Below are 22,773 nucleotides of genomic sequence, written 5' to 3' on the forward strand. Positions count from 1 at the left end.
CACTACACCCTCAGGGCTGGTACAGCACCACTCTCCCTCAGCCCCGAGGAGCTTGGGCTGGGTCTGAGGTAGGAACCTGGGGTGGAAGATGGAGAACTAGAAACAGCAACCTGAGGGCCCCTCTCTGGGCCGGCGGGTGGGTGCCCAGGGCATGGGCGCTGTGGCTGGAAGGAAGCAGGATGCTCGCGCCTCAGGTGTTTCAGTCCCGATGACTCGGCAGCATTAGACACCTGAGTAGGCAAATGGCTCTTAGGAGCTCAGTCATCATGGATCCCCCTTTTCTTTAGTGAAGCAGTCTGTTGTCTTTGAGGAAAATTGAGAAGAGTAGAAAGATGGGGTTCCCCTGACCAGTGTGGCTCAGTTGGTTGGGCGTCATCCCCCAGAGTGAAAGGTTGCTGTTCAGTTCCTGGTCAGGGCACGTGGCTGGGTGGCGAGTTGGTCTTGGTCAGGGCACGTAGCACGTACAAGAGGCAACCGATGGATGTTTCTCTCCCTCTCTTTCTCCCTCCCTTCCTCCCTCTCTCTCTCTCAAAAGAAAAGAAAAGAAAAGGATGGGGTAGGAGGAAATCACCTGTAGCCCATCAGTCAAACTCAATAATAATATTTTGCTGTATTTCCTTCAACCTTCATTGCATTCATACTACATTACAAATCAATCTCGGTGAAATCTTTAGAAAGAAGCCATACTCCTAACCTGTGACATCAAGAATTCTGCTTTGATGTGGAAGAAAAAGGGGTTCTGTGGAAAGTGACCTCACAGGGCGACCTGATTATAAACCCTAACTGGGCAGGTGACGGTGGGGAGGCCCGCCCCAGGCACATAACTTCTTTAGTAAAAGGGCCTTAAGCAGACCCTGTGCATTGTTCCTGTAGGGCCCTGGTTGACACAGCTTTGAAACACCCCCTTTCAGCCCCTCCTTCTAAAACCAGAGAGCACCTGATCTTAACCGTCCTGTAACACAGTCCCCCTCTGCGTCCTCCCACCTTCCTGTTCTGACTCTCCCTCCTTAATGTCAAATGCGTAGAAGGAACTACAAACTGCTATTCTGCGGGTCCTGTGAGATCTTCTCCCTGGCGTACGTTGTAGTTTGCTCAAATAAACCCTTATAAACATTTAAAAAATTATGCATTGGAAAACGAAAACCAGGTAGTTTAATTTGCCTCTGGGACCCCTGGGTGTGGACAGGTTTTGGCCCCAGCAGGTCAGAGGCTTCAGGAGACACCCCCAAACTTGGGCTCCACACAGTCACTCACAGGTGACCCCCGGGCAGGGATGTCCAGACGTTGGGTTCCCCCTCCCCTGGCCCCACCCCACTCCTACTAACTTTATTATTTTATCCTTCACTTTGAGATCCAGTTAATTTTTGAGGGATGATACGAATTCATTTTTCAGGATTCCTTTTTTTTTTAATGTGGATATCTAATTGCTTCACTGCATTTATGGAAAAGGTCCTCTGTTCCCACCATACTGCGGTGGCACCTTTGTCATAAACTGAGTGACCTGATATGACTGAGTCTATTTCTAGATACTCTCTTCTATTCCATTGGTCTGCTCATCAATCTTCGTGCCAGTTTCGTATGTATTCATTAACATAGCTTTCCAGTAACCCTCGAGATCTAGAAGCATAATCCTCCAGCTTCGTTCTTCAAGATTGTCTCGGCTGTTCCTGGTTCTTTATGTTTCTCTGTAAATTTTAGGATCAATTTGTCAATTCCCACGAAACAAAATACACTGAGATTTTGATTGACATTGAACTAAATCTGTAAATTAATTGGAATAATTGACATCTTGACAATATTGAGTCTTTCGGTTTATGAACATTCTTTAATATCTTTAATTATTTTACACTTTTTAATGTAGAAAACTTACACATCTTTGATTAGATTCTTTCGTAGGTATTCGATATATTTAATGTAAAATGTTCAGTGGTATCTGAGGGTTCTTTTCCCCGATAACACTTCTGACATCAAATGAGAGAGTTTTTCCTTCCTGAGGCCTTCTCTCCAGCTCCGACACCAACCGGGTGCTCAACAGTTCAGTTCAGTTCACCTCCGGTACTGACGTCCTGGAGGAAGCACAGACCCATGGGCTCAGCCTCCCAAGCTGCCCCCACTTCACATTCCAGTTGCCAGTCGTGGGCCACCTGTGCTTCTGACATAATAGCCACAAAAACAAGGGTTCCCATGATGCCCTCCTCAGGTTCAGATTTGTGAGAATAGCTCATGGAACTATTTACTTATTCTTAGCAGCTCATTATAAAAGATACAGCTCAGGAAGATTCAACTCAGATGGAGAGATGAGTCGTGTAGGGAGGTAGCCTGGAGCATGGAGCTGCTACGTCCTTTCCAGACGCCTCACCTTCCCAGCACCTGGATGCTTGGCCAACTCAGAAGCTCCCTGAACATTGCCGTTCAGGAGTTTTTATGGAGGCTTCATTACACAGGCTCGATTGATTAAATCACTGACCATTGGTAATCAACTCAGTCTCCAGCCCTTCTCCCCTCCCCAGAGGTGGGGGCAGGGGAAGCTGAAAGCTTGACAGACATTCTTGTTACTCTGGGGAATCCAAAGGTTTAGGAGCTGTGTGCCAGGAACAAGGGACCATGACCAGATTTCTATTTCCCATTATATCACAGAATCTTTTTTAAAATTGTATTTTCTCTTTGTTGCAGGTATGTCAAAGTACAATTGATTTCTTATTTTTTTAATCCTCACCTAAGGATATGTTTATTGATTTTAGAGAGCAAGGAGAGAGGGGAGAGAAAGAGAGAGAAACATCTATCAGTTATCTCCTGTAAGTGTCTCCCAACTGGGAATCGAACCTGCAGCCTGGATCTGTCCCCTGACCAGGGGTCAAACTGGCAACCATTTGGTGTACGGGATAACGCTCCAGCCAACTGACCCACCCAGCCAGGGCTACAGCTGATTTTTTTATATTGACCTTGAATTGGAGGCCTTCTCAACTCACTTACCTAAGCACAGGAGTTGTAGGCAGAGCTTTTCCCCCAGACTTCACCGCATTTTGGAAGAGTCCTGGCAGGCTCCCGGTAGGTGTGGACTGCCCACTAGCTGAGTGACTGGCTCTGACTTCTAAATCTCTGCTCGTCTCAGCCCATAGCCTGAGCTCAGTCACTGCTTCAGCCGGCCCCCACCCTTGCCTCCACAACACCTGACCATCTTTATTTTCCTCCAGCCTTCCTTTCTGCCACTGTGAAGAGTGTTCTGAAACCACTGTTGGGGTAGCCTCAGGGATCCCAGAGTCGTTTAGATGATTTGCTAAAGATGCTGTCTCCTGCAAAACCTGGGCCCTCAGCAGGGCAGGGGCATCAGGGAGAGGGATGTTCTGGGGGGAAGAAGTATCAGCCAGCTCGTCTTTAACTCTGGGGTGTGTCCCTGCATCCCAGGGAAGTTAATAGAGTGGGGGAGCAGGGTGAAACCATCAGCTAAGCTAAGCTAAGCTAAGCCCAGGATAGAGGGTCTACCTCAGACGCTGTGAGGACAGACAGAGGGATAAAGACTCTTCTATAGCCAAGAGCTGAGAGGGAGGAGGTCAAGTTTTACCAAACCATCAAGAATCAACGTAGTGGAGAAGTGTTGAGGGCCTGAGGTCCCAGAAGGCAGGCCTGGCCCTTTGACAGGGAAGCTGAGGTTGGAGTTTCGTGTTGCTCCCAGGCTAGTATCTGCTCACGTCCCCCCATCTGTAGGGACCTGACCTTAGAAGCAGGGACAGAGAAGTGGCACAGCAGTCTGCTCACGTAATACTCCCCAAACTGTGTGAGATCTCCCATCACCCCCGTTTTACCGATGAAGAATGCCAAGGCCCAGACCATTCAGGGAACTTGCTCCAAGTCTCCCAGATTAGTGGGAGACCCCCACAGCTCACTTGCAACTCAGACAGGTGTATGTGACCCCAAAGTCCTTGGTCCTCAGGGGTCCCACACGGGGGGCTTTGCCCATAGGGTGTGTTTGGTGGACTCCTGAACCTCAAGGTCCTGGAAAGTAGCTGACATTCCAAGGGATAGGACGTGGATTCTGACTGACCCACACTTGGTGAATTCTAGTGGGGAAGCTGTGGCTACTCAATCCCACGGCTGTCCTGAGTGGGTGCCAGCTGCCTCCCGGATCTGTGACCTTCTCCAGAACCTGCTAAAGTGCCTGGAAAATGCTGTTCCAGAGCAAAATCCAAAAGAAAACACCCCAGTATCCAAAGGTCCCCCAGATCTATGGACAGGTGAATGATGTGAACATTCAAGAAACAAACATTTTTCCTAAAACCTAGAAGTGACCTTTCCAGGTGACATAAGCACCCACTAAGTGTATTTTATTTACCACACTAAAGAAAAAAGATTTGAAAACCCATTGAGCTATTCTGAGTCATGTCAGAACAAAGTGACCTGTGACCCTGACCTCCATCACATGTGGTCCCAGTCAGAGACCCCCTGAAGGTGAGGCTGGAGCAGCACCTGGGAAGAGTCACTTTACCTCCTGGGTTTCCAGTGTCCCTCCCTCAAGTCCACATGGACGTCGCTCTGAGCTGCTGAGGGAGCCCCCCAGGGTCTCAGCTAGACCCCAGAGCAGCAAGGAGAGGGAGGCAGGTGCCACTGCAAGTGATGTTTTGTAAGTCAGCATTCTGAGACCCAGAGAAAGGAGCCCAAGGGGAGCGGGGCTCTCTCTCCCCTGGAGAGCTTTACCCCTGAGACAGCTGCCCCTCGGGGCTTTCCAGAATCTGGGCCAAGTACCTGGTAACACCAGGGTCCCAGGCTGGGCAGCACATCTGTGGCTCGGCAGGCTGGCCTTTAGGAAAGTCGTGGGCCACGTCAACAGGCCTTCTGTGTTGAGCCTTCTGGGACACCCCGAGCTGATCGTGGCAAAACAAAACCCAACAACAAAAACCTTAACGCACTGTTGGATTCAACTTGCTAGTTTTGTTTAGGATTTACACTTATGTTCATAAGTGAGATTGGTTCATACTTTCCTTTTCTTCTGCTTATTTGGTGGAAGAATGAAGGTCATACTCACTTCATAACATGCATTTGCCGGCTCTCCTCCCTCTTTGCGCTGGTTTTAATTCTTTGACAGTGGGTGATTTCTGCAATGGGCTTTGACTCTTATGTAAGGACGTACCCCAGAGTCTGCCTGCTCGACAGGGACTTGGCACAGACAAGAAGACAGGCACCTCTTTTCTTTGTTTATTGTCTGTGTTGGCTTATATGGCACTTTTGGTTTTTTCTGGGCCCCCTGTGCTGGAGGCTGTCCATTTTCCTGAGGAAGTGGGATGGGAGGTGAGAGGAAGCCCTGGGCCCAGGCATGGGAGATGCGCTGGGGGGAAAGCACCCAGAACCTGGTGCCCCTGCACCCCCTGCAGCCACCCCTGCTTCCCGGGGCCAGGCCCCTGTGAAGCCCCGGCTGGAGCTCAGCCTGATCCTCCCCACACAGGCACCATGTTCCGAAAGAAAAAGAAGAAACGCCCTGAGATCTCAGCCCCACAGAACTTCCAGCACCGCGTCCACACCTCCTTTGACCCTAAAGAAGGCAAGTTCGTGGGCCTCCCCCCTCAATGGCAGAACATCCTGGACACGCTCCGGCGGCCCAAGCCTGTGGTGGACCCTTCGCGCATCACGCGGGTGCAACTCCAGCCCATGAAGGTGAGGTGGGGGGTGGGGATGGTGAGGCCAAGTTCAGCTTCTCCTGCTGTACCGACGCCTGGGCCTGGCCAAACCACAAAGGCACCTGGTGGACCCACCTAATTACCAACTATCAATTAGCCACTGTTTATTCCCTGTTAATCAGCCTCTCATTCGCTACCCAGGTGACCCAGGGAGGAAGACCCTGGGGAGTCCTCTAAAGGGAAGGGTTGCCAGATATGGCACATAAAAATACAGAATGCCCAATAACATTTGAATTTCAGATAAGAACAAATAATCTTTTAGTAGGAAGGGTGCCCATGCAGTATTTGGACCTGCAGCCCCTGTGGGACTAGGGGATTTAGTTGTGTGGGTCAAAAAGCATAGAGACAAGAGCCTGAGAGGGGCTGGGTCAAGATTTAGAGGCCACAAACCCAGTATATGCGGAAGAGAGCCCTGGACCGGTCCCTGCCTCCTCGGCGAGCTCTGCACACCTTCCCGAAGGCCACAGGCAGAGCTAGAGGATGGCAGGGGGCCCCGGGTGGGGCCTGGTGAGTGCCCCACCCCCGTGGTTCCCCTCAGCTCCCCAGCCTCAGCTGCCCACACCATTCGGCGTGCTGGATTGTAACCCATGGTTCCTCACCTGAGTGCCCTGCTGGACTGTGAGTCACATGGAAATGGGCCTTTTCCCTTTATTTCTGCTCCTGCACAGGCCTGACCTGCCACAGGCCCAGGTAAGTGACTGAAAATTGAGGAATGGATGGATGACACAGCAGGCAAGGCCCTTAGGTGTTCCTCCTCAAGGGCCCCAGGCTGCCCCTCGCTGTCGAGAACAGGCCTTTCACCCCTGTCTTCTGCTCTCACCTGCAGACTGTAGTGCGGGGCAGCTCTGTGCCCATGGATGGCTACATCTCGGGGCTGCTCAACGACATCCAGAAGTTGTCAGTCAGCAGCTCCAACACCCTGCGTGGGCGCAGCCCCACCAGCCGACGGCGGGCACAGTCCCTGGGGCTGTTAGGGGAGGAGCCCTGGGCTGCTGACCCGGACATGTACCTGCAGAGCCCCCAGTCTGAGCGCACTGACCCCCACAGCCTCTACCTCAGCTGCAATGGGGTCACACCGGCAGCCCGCCAGCAGATGCCATGGCCAGAACCACAGAGCCCACGGCTCCTGCCCAATGGCCTGGCCACCAAAGCACAGTCCCTGGGCCCCACTGAGTTCCAGGGTGCCACGCAGCGCTGCCTACAGCTGGGCGCCTGCCTGCAGAGCTCCCCACCCAGCACCTCGCCCCTTGCAGCCGCTGGAAGGCGTGGGACCAAGGCTGCCAGGCGTGATCCCGAGGAGGCCCGGCCACAGTCCTGTCTTGTGGGCTCGGCAACGGGCAGGCCAGGTGGGGAGGGCAGCCCCAGTCCCAAGACCCAGGAGAGCAGCCTGAAGCACAGGCTGTTCCGGAGCATGTTCCTGTCGACTCCTGCCACGGCCCCTCCGAGCAGCAGCAAGCCAGGCCCCCCACCACAGAGCAAGGTATGTCGGGGGCTGCCCTCTGGGGCCACTCTCGGCAGGCCCCGGAGCTGGCCTTGGGAGTATGTCAGGGACTCGGGCCCTGCCTGGCCTTCCCCATTTACCAGGTTGGGCTGGGGACAGCCTGCGGGAACGAAATAATCAAGAAATCAGCTCAGCCTCGACTGAGGGTTCTATCCTGAACCAACTCAGCCCTCCTCCTCCAAAGGCTTCACGTGTGCGAGTCAGAGGTTGTAAGCCAGGTAGTTTTCCAGGGGATGCTTCAGAGGGGCTTGTGGTACAAGCAGTTCACACCCCTGCCCTCTGGGGTGTGTCTAGGTGGACCACACTGGCTGGCAGACGCCCCCTGAAGAAACAGCATCTTTAACCACAGAAGCCCAGACCTCCACCTGTCCCAGGTGCCCAGCAGCCCCCAGCCAGGCCCCAGCGCAGATGAGGGCTCTGGCCCTGGGCAGGGCGAGGCCTCTCTGCCTCCCTCTTCTCGGACCTTCTGGCAACCCCATCCCTCACTTGTCCCAGAGGCCCCCACACTGCCTCTCCCAACCCGCATTCAGCAGTGTTCCCGCCTCTAGTGAGGATGCCTGCCTGCCTGCCCTTTTCTCAGTGGTGGTGGTTTTGTTTAATATTTATGTAGTGATCAATTTCAAGTTCGTGCGTGATATGAAAAGCTAGAGGATTGAATCTGCCTGGGTCTGGAGGGAGCCGGAGAACCGACTTTTGGCCTATGCGACAGTCTCAAATGCACATATTTTTCTTATTAAAAGGACGCAGTGAAGGGAGACCTCATGGTGACATTTCTGGGCAGGCAGAGGAGAACAGTTTTGCTTCTTACGTGCCGTGTGACATCCTGCCTGTGGTGACAGTAACATCATTTCCCATTTGGCAGATGAGAAGACTGACTCAGAGAGGGTGAGGCAGCCCCCAGGTGGCATTCGTGAGTCAGGGAGGCGGGCGCTTAGGAAGACTTCGCTGTCTTGGCAGCCACCTATTCTCCAGCTCCTTCCTGAGGGACGGGCAGAAATGAGCTTGGGCAGCAGCCTGAGGGTTCAAAGTCAGACCTAAGAAACTCTGAGGCTCCGTGACGGAAGCTCCCCTCCCAGGAGGAGGACAGACCTGGTCCTCCCCTCTCAGTGCCTGAACATGGGTGGGGAGTTTGGGGAGTGGCCTGCACCTTCAGCCTTTCTCAGTCACTGCTGGCCCAAGGCACCGAGGGAAGGCTCTGGGCCTTGTGCCCTCCAGCCCACCCCTCCACCAACCCCGCCCCCCCCTCCCAGGCCACTGGGACAAAGAACAGTGGGCCCAACTCCCCTGTGGGGTGGAGGCCTGGGGGACAAATAGATGAGAAGTGGTTTAATGTATCCTTCTGTGTGAGGAACGAGAGTGTCTGTGAGCTGAGGGGTCTGGAAGTCTGTGCCCCTGGGGAGACATTCCCCAGAAATCCAAGGCAGGAGCAGCACAGTGCGCCCTGCCAGGGAGGTGGCAATGGGAGCTTGATTGCTCCCTCTCTCTTGGGAGTCCTTCTGGAGGGCTTCAGGGACTTGGAGAGAGGGTGTGTCAGCACTAGGCTGGGCACCGACACGCATGTTTCTGGGCTCCTGGCAACACCCCACAGCCAGCTGAGGGCTGCCCACCCAGCCTGCCCGCCCGCCCGTGCCTACACACTTCACTGGGCACCCACCACGGGCCCTGCTGCTGGGTGTGCAGGGCCGGCCCGCACCCATGGAGGGAGGTGGTGGTTGTCTTGAGCTTGGAGACACCACAGTTCCAAATGCAGTGGAGTGCTTTCCTTCTCGGCACTTAGGGCGCATGTTTCTAGATAAATGCCCTAAGCCAGGCCTCTGAGGTAGGGCTGAGACCTCTGAGCCGCTCTGAGCCAGAGCTTCTTACCCCTGCACTGTTGGCATTTGGATCATCCTGTGTCATGGGGACTGTCCTGTGCATGGTAGGACACTTATGAGCATCTCTGGTCTCTATCCACTAGATTTTAGCAGCAGATGGGACAACCCAAAACCCTTCCAGATTGCCCAGCTTCCCTTGAGAGCCAAAGTCACTCTCAGTGGGGAACCACTGCTTTAGGCAAATCACCACATGGATGGGAAGCATCCAGCTTGTTCCTCCCTCCCAGCCCCAGGAACCCGCGGACCAAGCCGGCAGCCAGCCCCGTGCACCTCAGCACGCGCAGGGCTGGCCCCGCCTGCCCGCAGCAGCGGCAGCCCCCTTAGCCGCATTGCTGCTCCAGGCCCGGGCGGCCAGGCTGCCAGTGGCCAAGGCTGGCCAGAGTGGCTGCAGGAGCACCTGTGGCACTAGAGCACTCGGACTTGGCCTAGGCAACTTGGCCTGTGGTCACTCACTTTGGCTAAAGAGCAAAAACAGACATCGAGTCGGGGCGGGGAGGCCAAAGAAACAGGACAGTTATAAATCTGGGGAATTTAGAAGTGGTTCCACTCAGAGGCAGAAAGGCCAAGTCAGAAGACCTCAATATTCAGCAAACATTGGTTAAGCCCCTACTGTGTACCGAGTACTCCATTATATGCCAATGATATACGACACCAATAGGACCATGCACAGGGGCCAGCGGTTAGGCTGACCAGAGCTGAAGTCTGGCCTTGCCCCTCACTACTCAGTGACTTTGGGCAAGTTACTGAGTCTTTCTGACCCCATTTCCTCATCTACAAATGTGATAATAGTACCCATGGGATAATAAAACAGCCCACAGGGTTATGGGAATTGAATGAAATAATGCGTTTAAGGCCCTTGTCAAAGTGTTAAACTCGCAGTGAATGGCTTTATTATTTTTTAAATATTGTGCCGTGGCCTCTGCCTTTGGGGCACTTACAGTGGAGCCCCAGACCCTCAGCCGGGAGCGCTGCGCCGCTACTCCTGCCGGGAAGGCAGCAGGAGGCCGCTGTAACTCCGCCCACGACTCTGCTGCGGCTCCCTGCTGGAGAAGAGGTCTCAGGCGCACAAGGAACTCCAGAATTAATCCAGAGCCCATAACAATTCCTTAATTTCATATTTGTCTCCTTTCCCTCTCTTGGTGCAGTTTAGCAAGTTTCATCTGGTCCTTTCTGGTGGTGACCTTGAGTAAAAGCTCGCTCCTTGTGGAGGCAGGTGGCAGGGCCAGCGAAGGGACAGTTGGACCTGTCCTCGCGGAAGTGAAGACCAAGTCTGGCCGCACCACCCGTCGCCTGTGTCCCATGTCCCAGGCCACGGCAGTGCTGGGCTCTCAGCTCTCTGCAGGCAGGGACACCTGCTTGACCCTTGACAAGGCCAGGGAATATGGTGGGGGTGGGAGCCCCGAAGCCTGGGGAGGGGTGCTGCAGAGGCTGGAAAGGCTCTGGCTGAGCCCAGGGAACCCAGGGCTCAGACTTGGGCTTCCTGAGCAAGCAGCTCAGCCCAAGCTTACTGCTTGAGAAGGCTTCCTAAAAGTGGCGGCAGCTCCAGGAACTGGGACTGGGAGCCAGGGGCACCTAGACAACCACCTGCGATGGGCTCCGAGGAGCCCTGAGAGGGCCTCTCTGCAGCCCCGAAGGCCCCTGCTAGGTTGCCTAGGGCCCTCTCCCCGTGCCCCTCTTAAAAACATATAATTCATATCATGTTGCACACCACCAGCTGTGTGGGGAGCACCCCAAGGTTGGGGGTCATTTCCTAGTAGGACTGGCATGAGACTCTGGGCCTAGAAAGGCGGGGAGCCTTGAAGGGCTTCCAGGGGTGGGCTGCGCAGGGCTCGTGGGGGGCCACTCAGCTCCAGCTTCCCTCCCTTCCCATACAGACAGGCTCTGCCATCCCTTCCTTGTGGGCGGTCCCCAGCCAGGAGTTTTATGCTTGAGAGCAAGTGGAGGGGCTTTTCTGGGGAGCCCTTAGAAACCCCCACCCCCAGGATCCCTGGCCCCAAGGGTTGGATTTGGCTGGACCCACCCTCCTGATCCCAGTTCTCTCTGGCACCATATCTCAGCCCAGGGGGAGCCCGGAAACCCCGAGATGGAAACATGGCCCTGTGGTCCTCTGTGGGGAACGCCACAACGCTTCTGCTTGCATGGGCCCTTGGTCGGTGGAGCCACGGGAGCGGCTGCCTCTGACCCAGAACTCCCACGCAGCCCCGCCGCAGAGGGAGGACTGCCTCCCAGGGGCCTCTCTGGGGTCTGGCTGTCCACTCCCCAGGAATAAACGCCTAGCTAGCACAAGGACACCCCAGGGACTCTGCTTTCTTTGTCCTCCCAGGAGCGGGCAAGTTGGATGTAGAGAGCTCTTGTGTGGTCTGCTCACCTGGGAACTCTGGGGGTTGCTTTCCCAAGCAGGACTGTGGTTTGGCTTCTGCTCCATTTGAAAATCTTTGCTTGTGGCCCTGCCGCAACTTGACCTGATGCCCTGATTATTAACTTGCTTGTGTCCAGGTGTCCCGGCACCCGCCCTCTGCTGCGGGACGTTTGCTCCAGACATCCCCACAGCCAGACCTTTTTTCCGTTTTTTCCCTGCAGCCCAGCTCCTCATTCCGACCACCACAGAAAGACTCCCCCACAAGCCTGGTGGCCAAGGCCCAGTCCTTGCCCTCAGACCAGCCCATGGGGACCTTCAGCCCTCTGACCACCTCAGATACCAGCAGCCCCCAGAAGTCCCTCCGCACAGCCCCTGCTGCTGGCCCTCCTCCAGGCCGGTCTTCCCCTGCTGGCTCCCCCCGAACCCGGCACACCCAGATCAGCACCAGCAACCTGTACCTGCCCCAGGACCCCACAGTAGCCAAGGGTGCCCTGGCTTGTGAGGACACGGGCATCGTGACGCATGAAGAATTCAAGGCTGCACTCAGGATGGTGGTGGACCAGGGTGACCCCCGGCTGCTGCTGGATAGCTACGTGAAGATTGGCGAGGGCTCCACGGGCATTGTCTGCCTGGCCCGGGAGAAGCACTCGGGCCGCCAGGTGGCCGTCAAGATGATGGACCTCAGGAAGCAGCAGCGCAGGGAGCTGCTCTTTAATGAGGTGGGAGGAGAGGGTGGATGTGGGTAGGCATCTGGGATGGGCAGTGAGCACTGAGCCAGGCCTTACAGGTCAGTGGGGTCTGCCCAGCACTCAGGCATCCTGCCCGCCCCCAGGTGGTGATCATGCGGGACTACCAGCACCTCAACGTGGTGGAGATGTACAAGAGCTACCTGGTGGGCGAGGAGCTGTGGGTGCTTATGGAGTTCCTGCAGGGCGGGGCCCTCACCGACATCATCTCCCAAGTCAGGTGGGCAGCTGGAGGGCTGGGCCCCGAGTGCTGGCAGCCCCACCATTGCCCTGGCAGGGATGTCAGGCAGCCTGGAGCCCAGCAGACTTGGGGGAACTCTAAGATTGTCCCGAGTGCACCCTGTCTGTTTGGGTTAATAGAACCCAAGGACCCAGAGCAGTGGGAGGACAAGGTGGTATCCAGCCTAGGCCCAGGCCCACTTCCTCCAGGGCTCTGCCCTAACGGGGTTCCCGCACACACCACCCAGGGACTGTGGGGCTTGCTACCAGGGGCACCTCCTCTCTCAGCCGATCTGTCCTGTAGCCCAGACAAAGCTAACATTCTCTTCTGATGGTGGCCCTGCCTTCCCTGTCCAGGCTGAACGAGGAGCAGATTGCCACTGTGTGTGAGGCTGTGCTGCAGGCCCTGGCTTACCTGCATGCCCAGGGTGTCATACACCGGGACATCAAGAGTGACTCCATCCTGCTGACCCTTGATGGCAGGGTAGGGCCCTCCCCACCCTGGCACACCCACACCCCTACTTCCCTGTTCCCAGCATGGCCCCTCCTAGCTCACCACTCCCCTTTTTCCCTCTTGCCTGACCCCCAGGTGAAACTGTCAGACTTCGGATTCTGCGCTCAGATCAGCAAAGACGTCCCTAAGAGGAAGTCCCTGGTGGGGACTCCCTACTGGATGGCCCCAGAAGTGATCTCCAGGTCTCCATATGCCACTGAGGTAACCGATCCCTCCATCCCCCAGTCCTCCCAGAAGAGGCTGGGGAACTCTTCCACTTTGGGCCCCCTTCCACCAAAAATAGCCCTGGTTCTCAGGTTCCCACTTACTCAAGACCCTACTCCACCACCCACTGTCTCTTCTTGGATGGGTCTACTCTTGCCTGTGACTTTGCTGCCACAAACTGGTCCCCAAAATGCTTGTCCCCAGCTCAAGGGCAAAGTGGGGTATGGCCAGGCTTCCCCATATGTGATAACCTTTTTCAGAGAGTGTCCCTAGTCAAGGTCACTCACGCAGGAAGTAACTGCTCACAGGGCAAGTGTCCAGGAAGGAGGCTAACTCACTAAGGAGAACTGCGAGCCGCTGTTCCCCTCCCCTTGCAGCGTGCTGCTACCCAGGGGTCAGACTCTGGCCAGTGGAGTCAGGGACATTCTCCTCCTGCAGGTGGATATCTGGTCTCTGGGCATCATGGTGATTGAGATGGTGGATGGGGAGCCACCCTACTTCAGTGACTCCCCAGTGCAAGCCATGAAGAGGCTCCGGGACAGCTCCCCACCCAAGCTGAGAAATTCTCATAAGGTCAGTGGGTGTATAAGGTGTGACCCTACAGACCCCATTCTTCCCGAAGTTTAGAGGACCAGAGCCTGGGCTCCCAGGCCCAGCCTCTCCCTTCCACAGAAGCCAGAGGGTCTGGGTTCCTGGAAAAGGCTCCTCTTTCTCCACACAAAACCTGCACCTAGGCGGGGAGCCATGTCTATGTACAGACTCCCACAGTCACTCCCACAAGTCTCTCGCTGCAAGAGATTGACAGGAGCCTGAGAGAAGGGAGAGCAAAGCTGCCAGGAATCCCTGATGATCTGGGGAGGAATCTAGAGGCGAGAACTGAGCAGGAACCCTTCAGCCCCAGCCGTCACGGGGGCTGTGCCTGGGCACGGCACTCCCCGGTCTGTCGCAGTGAATCTGCTTGTCTTCCAACACGGCACATCCTGACCACATCTGAACCAGTTTTTCCCTTAAAACCTCTGTGTGTGCACGTTTGTGTGTGTGTAACCCTTTTCTACCAAATCCACCCAAACCAGCAGGCCTTACCTGTGGACACCTGTCTGGTGGCCAGGTCAGCACAGGGTTGCAAAATGTCACTGCCATCTGGTGGCCAGAGTGAGAAGTGTCCCACAGGGTCGAAGTCCTGTGGCTCTAACACAGCTGGATGGGAAACATCTGTGAGAGGTTTTGGGGGACCAATGCTGACCCCAACATTAGCAGATAGTGGAGATTTCCAGTTGACTAGTTCCCCAGAGGAGGCAGCCTTCTCTAGCAGCCCAAGATTTACCTCACCTCAAGGTACTGGCTCAAAACTAACCAAGATAAGTCCTTGACTTGACTCTAAGGCTTAGAGCAATACAGAAATCTTCAATTTCAGGGCCCACCTTGTTCTTTTCTATTTTTTAAAAACACTTCTTCATCTCAGACCTCTTTTTTTTTTTTATCCTCGCTAAAGCCCTTTGTGGCAGACAGAACAAGCACACTTTATTATTAGCCCATTTTGCAGATGAGAAAACTGAGGTCTAGAGAAAATTACAACTTGCTGGAGATTAGGGATAAACGCAGGGGTGCATCACTGATACCGATCCCATGCCCCTTTCCACAGAACATGAATGCTGAGAGAGCCCAGAGAAAGGGGAATGGGCTGTATTTGGAGCTCTGCACCCCCAGGGCTCCAGTCATCCTAATTCTGTTGCTCAGCAGCACCCCCTAGAGGCAAACTGGCCACTCTTTCTGGACTGATGCTGATTTTCTTTACCTACCTGATAATCCCAGAAGTACTAAACCTGGGAGGAAGCAGGAAGAAAAAAGAATTTAAGACTTTCAGATGATGGTGGGGCCAGGCGTATGGGTTGCTCCAACATGACTACAAATCATAAATTTTTTTCACTGCCCTGTCTCCACAGGTTTCCCCAGTGCTGCGAGACTTCCTGGAACGGATGCTGGTGCGGGACCCCCAGGAGAGAGCCACGGCCCAGGAGCTCCTGGACCATCCCTTCCTGCTGCAGACTGGGCTCCCCGAGTGCCTGGTACCCCTGATCCAGCTCTACCGCAAGCAGACCTCCACCTGCTGAGCCCACCCCCAGAGTACACCTGCCACCTGTGCCCACAGGCAGGGAACACTGGGCAACCAGCTTGCTGGCAGGGCCTGCTTGCCTCATTCTCTCAGTATTTTCTCCAAAGATTGAATGTGAAACCCCACCCCCACCCTCCTGCCCTTCAGCCCACTGGGCCAGGCCGGACCTGCCCCTCAGTCTCTCTCCCCACACAAGAGAGTCCCCAGTTGCCTTTGGGATGATGGAGACCCCTTTTTCAGAGTGACCCTTTGTTATTTTCACAGGGATATTTCTAAGACACATGGAGACCAGCACTTCAGGCCACTGCAGCCAACACAGCAGAAAAAGCTGCTGCGATTTTTTTTAAAGGCAATGGTATACTGGCGTCCCAGGTCACCCAGGAGGGCAGAGTGCCTGTCTTCGCCAGGATATGTGCTGTTCTCAGCTCCAGTTCCCAACCCTGGTGTCTGGAGAGGGTCACAGGGAAGGTTTTTATTACCTGCACCCATCTTCTTCCCTTGATCTGACTTCCTAAAGGCACAGCCCCACCTGCACCTGCTTCCGGCCCCCCCCGCCCCCCGCACTGGTAACACATGATGCCCTCGTGCACGGCCTGCTCCCAACTGCGGACAGCCCATTCGCAGGCCATGGGAGGAGGAGGGACATTTTCTGGGTGAAAAAGAAATACTGGGGTTGGTGGCCAAGGTAGTGGCACTTTACAGGGTGTGCGTGCTCGTGTGTGCCTGTGTGTGTAAGTGGAGGAAGGCCACCCCCACAGCCTGGCCCCTTCAGTTAGGATTCCTTGTCCTCTTCCCCACTAAGTTCTGCTCTGAGGGGACCGGCTTTCCTGGTCTGGCTTCCCACCCCGAAAGTCCTGTGTCTCTACCCGACCAGTGAAGAGGTCTGTATGGAGACTAACGCATCCAGCGCAGGTTTCCAGGTTTGTCCTGCGCTGTGGAGTCTGAGGGCCCGAGTATGCAAGGATGAGGAAACAAACTCTGTTTTACCTGTGAGCTTCATCTCAATAACCAGGACATCAGGGATCCTTTTCAAAATCCTGGTCTGGGGCAGAGGTGAACCAGTTCCTGGGGCCCCACCACGTCCAGAGAATGGGCACCCCATTTGTGCAAACCCTCTGCCCCTCACTGCCTCCTCAGGCGCCTGCCTCCTTGTCCTCCTCCTGCTTTCAGGGCTGTTGTGAGACAGGGAAGCCCAGGGAAGAATGCCAGGAGTCTGGACCCCATCTAGATCATATTTTTAGATTCCTCCACTCACTAGTGGGCTGCTTTGGGTCAAAAAAGAAACAAGAAAAAAAAGATTTTTTTTTTTAAGGGTGAGAGTTTTGAAAACAAAAGCACCTTCCCTAGAAACTTTTGTGAATTGTTTGCACTTGTGCCTGTTTTAAATTAAACTGAGTGTTCAAAACCTTTGGACTTCCTCTTGTCTCTGGGAGTGGAGCCAGGCTGTCTTTGAGCTGGGCATTCTGTAGTAGGTGTCTAGGGTGGCTCCTCTCCTCCCCAACACGAGCTTTCCACTGGCCACTCTAGTCCACAGAAAACCTAATCCCCTTCGTGGCGTGTGGGCCCAAAATGAGGGCAGAGAATGAGGGAAACAGGAAGTGAAAATACCCCTGAGACTGCAAGAGCTGAGAAATACGCTCCTTCCCAGGGGAGAGGGGCCCAGCCAGGAAAGCCAGGGCCATGCATCTTGCTTGCTGGCTCTACAGGGGCTCTGGGGGCAGCGACCGGGGCCGATGACCACTTTCTGCAGCAGCTTCTCCCTTCCCCTGTTTGCTTCTCACTCCCTGGAAAAGGAAAAGCTACTTTCTTTCAGCTGTCCATGGGAAGGGGCCTGAAACTGCTTCCGGTGAGAAAGCTGTCTCTGTTTGGGTTCTCAGAACTGAAGGACTTAGTGAGGAGTTGCCAAAGAGCAGTGCAGTGGCTGGAAATCAGGAAAGCAGGCTTTGAGTCCTGGGGGCGGGGTGGGTGGGTGAAATTATCTTAAAACTTCTACCTCTAACACTGATTCCAGTACTTCCTTTCTGAGAGCTCATTCTAGCCCCCCAACCCAAGGCTCACTGAAACCTCTTAATCAGGAGCAAGGAGCTATGCAGACCATCTCCTGCTCCCCATAGTATTCACACCGAGATAGCTGCCCTGATCCATGGCCCCAGGCCCACCAACTCAGCCAGAAATAGTACCTGAGTCTTACCTTCTGGAAGCAGCCACAGTGGGACGGGCAGAGATGGGGGCGAGTACACCCTTCCACCTCTCCAAAAGGAGCCTGCAGTCAGGAGTGGTTGGTAAGGCAAAGAGAGAACAGTTCTCCCAACTGAACAGTGCTGGATTTATTAACTATTCTTTTGAGTTCTAATAGTCCTTCCTCCACACACTGTCATTCCAAAAGCATGTGTGTAAGTCACTCCGCCTCACTCAGACCAGTTCTGAGTTTGATCTCAGAGTACTGGATTCCAGTGGCATGGGTATGTTTTCACAATGACAAAAGCAACAGGAGTTGACAAAGCAAAATGTTTAGAAAGTCTCTTCTAAAGTGGAGAGAGCTAGAGAGGACCCCAGCCCCCAATGCCCTTGGGGCTGACAATGAGAGGAAGTTCAGGAGAGCAAAATGTGGTGAAACATTTAAGTTTTGCACTGAGCTGGGCCTGGTGAGAAACCTGCAAGAACAGCAAGTCAGTCAGACACACAATTCAGTTCAGATGCGAAAGATCAGCTGTGGTTTTTTTAGAAACATCACTTTCAACTACCCAGCCCTTCGCAACTCCAGAGAGGGGCCCTTGTGGTTGTTTCCCCAGTAAAGAGGGTGCAGGCGACATTCCACCAGAAAGCCCCAGTAACACTTGAAAGATACAGAACTTTCAACACAATGTGCAACCCAGACCTCAGGGTGTTTTGAAGAAGCCAAAATACTTGTATTCTTACACCACTAGAAACTTCGTGAAAATTAAACATAGTTGGAAAGGGAATAAGTGAGCAAGCAAGGATCAGGAAAAAAAGGAGTTTGCACTTGGGGTGACTAACCACCCCCATCCTACCCCAGATCCTCTCCTTCTGGCTTTTCAGGAGCTTCTGTATTATTTACCCACCACCCAGACAGTGGACTAAGGGGAGGCAGATGTTTGAGGGGAAAGGAGTGGGGGAAGGACAAAGCACCCCAGAAACAAAAGCAGGGCTCATCAGAAGAAAACAGTGCATGATCACTAGGTCCCAAGGTTCAGAAATCACGAAGGACGGGTTGGAAGCTCCAGTTTTTCGGAAGACAGCGGGACCTCTGAGGACACTGAGACTTAACCTGGAAGATCTTGGGGTCTTTAGTGAAAGGTCTGCGCTCCCGCTACTCCAAATGCGATTTTTTTTTGTTCATTGTCCCTCACTTCACTGCTGTGAAGTGACTTCAAGTATCAGGATTTAATATACTACAAGAGTTTGAAGACTTTATGGGTAAATGCACACGGAGGAAGAAGTACACAGCGGTGATCTCAGATAAAACCAGAAGTCCGAACTCCGCGCCAGGACACAGCGAGACTGCAGTGCTGCCACCAGGGGACGCCAGAGATCACGTCCCGTGTAGGCCCCCCTCCTGCCCCCCCGACCCGGGCGTCGCGGGCCTGGAAGGGCAGGCGGATTGGGGAGTCGTCCGATATCTACCTCCGCAGGGCCCACTCCTGATCAGCCACCCGTCACCCCCAGGCCTAATTTCCCAGCACAGGTCATTCTGCCTCTGGGCAGTTTCCTTAGAGTTACTGGTGAGAAACCTTTCGTTCTGCAAAGACGAAAAGATCGACTTCTTGAAAAGACCCCTCCACACTCAACCTTCGGGATTCAGAGAACGAGCTCCACGTGCCGCCACCTGGCGGGCTGGGTGCACAGACACACGTGCTAGTGCTTCCGCAGGGCCCTGGGGCGTGCGGTTCGCCAGACCCGCTGAGTTCCCCCTCGCTAGGCCGGCCCAAAGAAGGGGGCGGGGAGGGAGGCAACAAAAGCCGGGAAAAGGCCTTTTACCACCTCTCTGCGGTTGCCTCTGACTCACAAATCTGCCCAGTAATGAAGCGGGGCCGGACCTGCGTCCCACGCGTTGGGGCAGAGGCAGGGGTCCTTGGTCTCAACCCCCTGCATCCATCATCCGCTCTGCCCTCCATTAACTGCCCAGCGAGAAGCAGGAGCCGTTTAACAGCCCCCTCCCAGCTCTCGCTGGAGCTTGATGTAATTTAAACCCGGACCTGCGGCTCGTGTGGGCTTCCGACTCCCGCGCGCCATCGTTTAACGTGGCAAACACTTCAGTCAATTATCCCCCTCGCGGAGCTTCTATTTAAAGAGACATTGTCAGGTTCTTAAGCCTCGGATCAGACCTGCTGCTTTCTGCTTCATATACAAAGACTCAAAACACGGGTTCTTTGAGGATTGGGAGAAATACAATGAAGAAAAGCCTTCGCAACAGTTCCACCCTGCAGGAGCACCCACGTGTGGGATGGGGAGCTGGGAGGAGGTGGGGGTGGGAGAAGTGCTTTCCATTTCAGGCCTCTGAGAGTGAGAGGAAATAAACCTGGGCCATGAGGGATGAGACCCCAAAGATGGAACTCAAATGCAGCCCAGCCTGGGGGCCGCGCTGGCCGTGGCCACAGTGTCAATGAAGTTGGATTCTGGGTGGGCCCGGGGAAGAAGGAGAGGGAACTGGAATTACCCAGAAGCTGGTTCAAGGGACAGCTAGCATTCAACATCAGAGGTTCTGCCACTCGCAAAACAGGCTTTCATTGTCTTAAGGCAGGAGATCCTCCCTAGAAAAACTTAACCTCTTGAAGACTCCTTCCTAATTAGCCTTCTTGCCCAAAAGTCTCTGAGGCCCATCTCCATGCCCCCCTTCTCCAACACTTAAGGGGGAAGGGGACTTAGGTCGTGTGCAGCATTATTGTCAGCATCACAGGGAGGTAAGAGGCTAGACCCTGGTTGTACAGGTCTGCTCTTCTGCGCACTCACTGCTCGGGTGTGGGGGGGACCTGGCAGAGGGAAGGAGACCAAGCAAGAGCCAGCCAGACTCAGGACTGAGCCTTAGGGCGCAGGAAAGGGGGTCCACCTTCCTGGAAGGCTGTAGCCCATGGAACCAATCTTCTACTCCTCCCCCTCCAGGACAGGAAAGGCAGGCTGCAGAGAAGCTGAGACTTAGGCAGGGAATACCAAAAATACCAACAAGCACAAAAAAGAAATAATAGGGATCCCTTTCAGAGAGAAGGCCACTTATCTTGGCAGTGGGGACAGGTTCTGGGATCACAGATAGGAGGGAAACTGCCAGGAAAGTGAGGACGTGGAAGAAAGAGAAATCCCAGTGGAGCAGAGGCAGGCAAGTGCAGGGAACAGGGCTCGTCCTCGACGCTGTTTACCGTTGAGCGTGCAACACCACGGCCTCCGTGCCTGCCTGCCAAGCCTGGGGTCCAGGCATCGAGTGCGGCACCGCGTTGGCCTCTAACTCCGGGTCGCTCTCGGGCCCTGGTGCCTCCCCGACCAGGCTGGGGATGTCTGGAGCTGTGGAGCGTCGGCGCAAACCCAAGCGGCCGGAGGGGCCGGGGACGCCCTCGGGGTGGGGGCTAAGGCCGATGGGGGCTTGCGCTAAGGTTGGGGGCGCTCCCTCCAGCACCTCATGCGAACGCCACCGCCCGGTCCCCGAAGACTGGGGCGAGTGTGGTCGGGCCATCAGGGCTCCCGCCCGCAGTCGAGCCGTCTCTTCCTCGGTCACAGCACCCAGAGCCAGACTCATGCTCCGGCCCAACTCGGGCCGCTCGCTCCCCTGCGCCCGGTGCCGGCCGGAGCTCTTGCCCCCTGAGCCAGCCTCGCCGCCGTGACCATGGCCACCGGCCGCTCGCGCAAAGCGCGCCAAGAGAGGCCGCTGTAGGCGCCGGGGACTGGGTCGTCGGCGTTCCGGGCTGGGCGCGGGAGCCGGACGGCCAGGGGGGCTGTCAGAGTTGGAGCCCCGCGCCGCGGCGGCGGCGGCTGCGCGGCCCCAGGGCCCGGTGAGGGCCTGCACACAGGTTCCATGACCGCGGGCGGCAGCCAGCTGCAGCGCTGTGAGCCCCGCACGGTTGGTGCGGTCGAGGCGCAGGCCGAGGCGGCGGAAAGAGCGCACTAGGAACTCGAGCACCGCCCCGTGGCCGCACGCCGCTGCCCACATCACGGGGCTATTGCCGGCCGAGTCAGCCGCCTCGGGATCGCCGCTGAACTGCACCAGCAGCTGCACGGCGTCCAGGTGGCCACGCTCGCATGCCAGGCTGAGCGCCGTGCGGCCGCGCTCGTCCCTTAGGTTCACGGCCGCACCCTGCTCCAGCAGTAGTCGAACGAAGCGCGCGCGCAGCGCGGGGTCCGGCAGCCCCACGGCCACCATGAGTGGCGTGCGGCCCTGCTCCGCGCGGCAGTCGATGATGCTTCGGTCTAGCGCATCCAGCACGAAGCGGGCCAGGTGTACTTTGCCCGCCTGCATGGCCTCCAGGAAGGTGCGCGTACCCGCTCTGGGGCACAGGTCCTTGGGCTTGAGCATGGCACCGGCCACCGCCCCTAGGCGGCCCGGCAGCACCGCACGGGGGCGCCCCTGTTCCCGCGCCCCGCCGGATTCTGGCCTCGGAGGGGTCTCTGGCGTGGCTCCCTGCCTGCGGGGGCGGTTGCGGCCCAGCGTCCTGAGCTTTCCACTCCGGTGCCCCCGCGGCTCCCACTGTCCTGCCGCAACTGGGCCCCACGCCTGGCGTCTCGCTTCTCCTTCCCTGGGCTTCCCGCCTGCCTGGAGGTGTAGGTTGCTCGCTCCGCCGCGCTCCGCGCCTGGCCCACCACGAGACGGCTGGAGCCGAAACTCGGCCCGCTCCTGACACTCCCGCTGCCTTCCCGGTGTCCCGCGACCCTCAGTCCCTCTTGGCCTGGAGCCTTGCCACTCACCCGCACCCGGGGCAGCCCCCGCTCCCCTGCTGAGACGGTGGCGCCCGCCTTGCGCGCCTGCCTCTAGCCCTGGCGGGGCGCGCTGCTCCTCGAGCTGCTAACGCCGCTCCTCCGCCTCCTCCCCTCTCGCGGGGGCCGGGCCACGCCAGGGCGCTTGCTCCTTACTTGGGGGGCTCAGCGGCGCGGGAGCCGCCGCCCACCTGGATACCTGACTTTATAGCCTCGGGGGTCTCCATGGCAATGGCTGCCCTGGAAGCCGGCTAAGCCGTCCAGTCAGAATAGGACGGGCGGGGGAGACCAACCCTGACCCCCACACCTTCGCGGGCCTAGATGTGCGGGAGCAGCTCCTCCTCCGCGCTCCCCTGGGGCTACAGCGGCGGCGGCGGGCGGTGGCGGGGGCTGTTCTTTGTGGGCCACATGTACCCGATCGGGCCAATCCAAAAGTCACAGTCTTCTCTCCCCGCCCTCTGCTCCCATCTGAGTCTGTGCCCTAGTCTCCTTACAAACTGGCCGGACCTCGGGACCGTCGGGGAAGACCCGGCGTTGCCCCCAGAGGTCCAGGTGGAAGGAAATGGTACCCCATGAAAGCAGAACTGGACCATAAGCGGGCTAGGGTGGTTTCGAGAGGCGGGCTGGGAGTAATTTGGGCGAAAGGGTAGCTGCGC

The 22,773-nt window shown here is 56.1% G+C and overlaps 2 protein-coding genes across 10 annotated transcripts in view; one reads left to right on the forward strand and one right to left on the reverse strand.

Moving 5' to 3' along the window:
* PAK6 (p21 (RAC1) activated kinase 6) overlaps positions 1-16,459 on the forward strand; it is a 34,812-nt gene extending 18,353 nt beyond the window's left edge. For all 9 annotated transcript variants that reach the window (XM_045201583.3, XM_045201588.3, XM_053928285.2 and 6 more), the window contains 8 exons: positions 5,438-5,646; positions 6,496-7,149; positions 11,625-12,122; positions 12,236-12,369; positions 12,726-12,852; positions 12,958-13,083; positions 13,525-13,659; positions 15,030-16,459. In XM_045201583.3, the coding sequence (XP_045057518.2) occupies positions 5,443-5,646; positions 6,496-7,149; positions 11,625-12,122; positions 12,236-12,369; positions 12,726-12,852; positions 12,958-13,083; positions 13,525-13,659; positions 15,030-15,197 (2,046 nt within the window). In that variant the 5' untranslated portion in view covers positions 5,438-5,442 and the 3' untranslated portion in view covers positions 15,198-16,459. The remainder of the gene's footprint in view (positions 1-5,437; positions 5,647-6,495; positions 7,150-11,624; positions 12,123-12,235; positions 12,370-12,725; positions 12,853-12,957; positions 13,084-13,524; positions 13,660-15,029) is intronic.
* A 1,066-nt stretch (positions 16,460-17,525) lies between these two features.
* On the reverse strand, positions 17,526-22,462 carry ANKRD63 (ankyrin repeat domain 63). The gene has a single exon (XM_053928287.1). It carries the CDS (start codon positions 21,717-21,719, stop codon positions 20,568-20,570), a length of 1,152 nt encoding a protein of 383 aa, XP_053784262.1. The 5' UTR covers positions 21,720-22,462; the 3' UTR covers positions 17,526-20,567.
* Between the last annotated feature and the right edge of the window lie 311 nt (positions 22,463-22,773).

Source organism: Desmodus rotundus, chromosome 7 (assembly GCF_022682495.2).
Source record: "Desmodus rotundus isolate HL8 chromosome 7, HLdesRot8A.1, whole genome shotgun sequence".
In the NCBI taxonomy this organism is placed as follows: domain Eukaryota; kingdom Metazoa; phylum Chordata; class Mammalia; order Chiroptera; family Phyllostomidae; genus Desmodus; species Desmodus rotundus.